Raw genomic sequence first — 3,271 nt, forward strand, 5'->3', positions numbered from 1 at the left:
ACCACCCACGGAGGCCTGCGTCCCAGCCTGGAGGCTCAGCCGGCCCCCCCGCAGCTGCCGGGCTGGGTCCCCGCAGACCTGCTGCGTTATGGCCCCCTCTACAACGACATGCTGGGGGAGATCGACACCGCAACGGTGCAGCAGCTGGACGCCGACCTGGTTGCTGGGACTGAGGAGCGGGAGATCTACGCCGAGCTGATGAAGGACCTGTTTTCCCAGCCGCCGAGCTTCGACCTGGGGCCCGTGGTGGCGCCGGCTCCCCCCGGCCTGGACCTGAGTGGCTACCTGGCCTCCCGCACGCTGAGCCGGTGCAAGGAGGAGCAGGTGGTGAACATGGAGCTGAGCCGTGTCCTGGCCGACGGGGCCCTGAGCCCTGAGGGTGTACCCGCCCTGGAGCCTACACTGCAGCACACAGGGGCCTGGCGCCAGTGGTGGGAGAGCACGATGCTGCCCGATGAGTACTTGAAGTTCCTCGCTGTCCAGGACTCCGACTTCCTGCATGTCATCTTCCAGCTGTACGACAGCAAGTCATGCCCACTGCCCTCCCTGGAGCCAGCACCGCGGGCCCCCACATCCCCACTACCGCTGCGGCGGGAGCCCACGCGCCATGCTCCCATCGCCCAGCCAGAGGAGCACGTGCCCGGGCTGTGGGATGCCACCTCTGCCCTAGTGGACCAGAGCCAGGAGTGCCAGCCTGAGGACCTGGGGCCACTGCAGAGGCGCTTAGAGCGGCTCTGGACCGCGCTACGCTTCCCCGACCGGGAGAAGCTGGACATGGCTGTCAAATACAGCTCTGGCCGGGCCCATACCCAGCTCCCAGCCGCGCTGGATGCGTGGGAGCAGGCGGCCAAGGCCATCCAGGAGCGGGAGCTGCTTCTGGCCGAGCTGGAGGCCCTGGAGCAAGCCGCTTCTGATCCCAACCGCTTCTTTGCGCGGGTGCCCGCCGCCTTTGTGGCCCGTGCCTGGGAGGCCCGTATGCGGAGCCGGCTGCAAGCCGCCATGGCTCCGCACGAGGCTGAGCTCAGAGCCCTCCTGCCCCGCATCTGGCGACGCTTTGGGGACACGGTGACCTACCGGGGCCGGCCCTACCTGGAGAAGCTGCGGTGGGACAAGGTGGAGATGCTGTACTGGCTGCAGCAGGGGGGCCGGGCCCGCTGCCCGGGCCCGGGGGGGCGGCTGGGCCGGGGCCCCCCCCCGGCCACGGGGGGGGGGGCTGTCCAGGCTCCCACCCCTGGCACAGGTGGGTGGAGGCACCATGCTCCCTCCTTCGCTGCAGTGACAGGGGCAAGTGGGCCACAGATGTTGTTGGTTGGCGTCCCCAAAGCCTGCTGGGCACATGCCAAACTGTCAATAAATGCACTGAAAATGCCAACAGCTGCCTGCTCCTTGCCCTTGGAGGTGGGGTATGATGGGATGGGCCTGGCACTCACACCCCCTTCTAGGCAAAACCCTGCCATGTGGCTGGCCATGGGGCATCTTTGCTCCTGGGTGGGTTTCTTCAGCCCTGTCACACGTGCCCTAGACTTGGCCCAGATCCCCACCCCCAGGGTGCCCACACACTCATAACACCACAGCCAGCTTTTGCCCTAGGAAAATACGTTTATTTCTTCCCCCCTCCAGAAAAAAAGAAAGAAAATGGTCCCGCTTGCCCCACTGGCCTCCCCCCTCCCCTCCTTGCAGGGCCAGGGGAGGCCTCCGACCTACCCTGGGCCAGGCCCTGGCTCTGAGCCCCATGGGGACATGGCCAAGCCAAGCAGAGGGACTGTACTGACCTCCCACACTGCCCAGACAATCCCCACGCGGCGGCTGGAGAATCACGGTGGCAACCCCGTGGCACTTAGCTTGGGAGTCTGGGCCAAGGAGAGGGCTGCAACCCAGCCAGAGGGGCTGCAGTGCCTTCCACCCCACAGGACCCCCCTCCCCTCCACTTCCCACTTCTCTCCTCTGCAGTAGGGGCCGGGGCCTCTGTCCGGTCACTCCTCTCCATTCTCCCCACGGGCACCCGACGGCGCTTCGGGGCCAGGGAACCGTCCATGCGGGGACAAGTCCGAGAGGGTCGAGAGCAGGGGCCTAGGTGAGGGCGTCCTTGAACTGCTGGACGATGCGGGCCCGCACAGCCCGGGCCTCGCTAGAGATCTGCACAAAGGGCATCTGCACGGGCAGGTCGGGCTCGGCCTCGGGCCCGTCGGGCGAGGCTTCGGCCTCAGCCAGGTCGAGGGGCATGCGGCGGCCCAGGGCGATGTTGTGCAGGATGCAGCAGGCCAGGAAGATCTGGCAGACCTTCTGGGGCGCGTACTGCAGGGAGCCGCTGGCCTTGTCCAGGCAGCGGAAGCGGCGCCGCAGCAGGGCGCAGGTCTGGCGCAGCACGGCCAGCGCCTCGTGGTGCCGCGCGTTGTAGCGCTCCTCGGCCGCGCTGCACGGGAACAGGATGGGCGTCATCAGCCACGTCTTCAGCGGGTAGCTGCGGTCGCCTGCGGGCAGAGTGGACACGCTGGAGCCGGCACTCCACACACAGCCCCAAGTGGCTGGGACTGGAGCCCCGGTGCGTCTGTAGCTCACGGGGCTCCGAGCCAGAAACAGCTCCCCCCACCTCACGTCTCTGAAGCATACACAGCCTCTTCTGCCCGCCACCAAGGGGCTGAGTGCCCCCCTCAGCCCCCTGCTTTCCCCAGAGGGGTGTTATCCAATTCCAGGCTGGAAAGGGACCCCCGCAGGTCACGTCTAGTCGAATCCCCAGTTCACCTAGTCCATAGAGGCCTAGAGCCACGGGGCTGGAGGGGACTGGCATGTTTGGACTGGCATGTGTCACATCTAGTCCAACCCCCCGCCTGAGGCAGGATCTGCCCTGTCCAAACCATCATCCAACCACCGTCATCCCTGACACAGCACTTGGCAGGGGGTGTCAGAGCTGCTCCCCAGGGACCCTGCCTGGACAGGGATGGGTCTGGGTTTAGCCCTGCCCTGTCCCCACCCCCAAGATCGCCCGCCCCGGGGCCCCGCCTCACCCAGCAGCCAGAGCCCGTCGGGCCGGGTGCCATCCAGCAGGCGGGCCAGGGCGGAGTTCTCCAGCACGGCGGCGTTGGGGCAGGAGCCCGGGTACTTGGCCACCACGTTGGTGATGGCGCCGCGGGCGTCGCACACCAGCTGCATGTTCATGGAGTGGTAGTTGCGGGCATTGCGGTAGGCCAGCTCGTTCTCCGAGGGCGCCCGCAGCGCCACATGCAGGCTGCCCACCAGCCCCAGCACGCCGGGGAAGCCGCCGGGGGTCCGT

The 3,271-nt window shown here is 67.5% G+C and overlaps 2 protein-coding genes across 2 annotated transcripts; one reads left to right on the plus strand and one right to left on the minus strand.

Moving 5' to 3' along the window:
• Positions 1 to 12: 12 nt before the first annotated feature.
• On the plus strand, positions 13 to 1,727 carry CCDC87 (coiled-coil domain containing 87). Its single transcript, XM_025214920.1, has 2 exons — positions 13 to 1,180; positions 1,681 to 1,727. The coding sequence occupies exons 1-2, from the start codon at positions 109 to 111 to the stop codon at positions 1,725 to 1,727; spliced, it is 1,119 nt and encodes a 372-aa protein (XP_025070705.1). The 5' UTR covers positions 13 to 108.
• LOC102380766 (putative nuclease HARBI1) lies at positions 1,208 to 3,265 on the minus strand. The gene is made up of 2 exons (XM_006033164.3): positions 3,006 to 3,265; positions 1,208 to 2,471 (listed from the first exon to the last, which is right to left on the minus strand). Exons 1-2 carry the CDS (start codon positions 3,154 to 3,156, stop codon positions 2,071 to 2,073), a joined length of 552 nt encoding a protein of 183 aa, XP_006033226.1. The 5' UTR covers positions 3,157 to 3,265; the 3' UTR covers positions 1,208 to 2,070.
• Positions 3,266 to 3,271: the final 6 nt, after the last annotated feature.

The sequence above is a fragment of the Alligator sinensis genome, unplaced genomic scaffold (genome assembly GCF_000455745.1).
Source record: "Alligator sinensis unplaced genomic scaffold, ASM45574v1 scaffold1302_1, whole genome shotgun sequence".
NCBI classification, from domain to species: domain Eukaryota; kingdom Metazoa; phylum Chordata; order Crocodylia; family Alligatoridae; genus Alligator; species Alligator sinensis.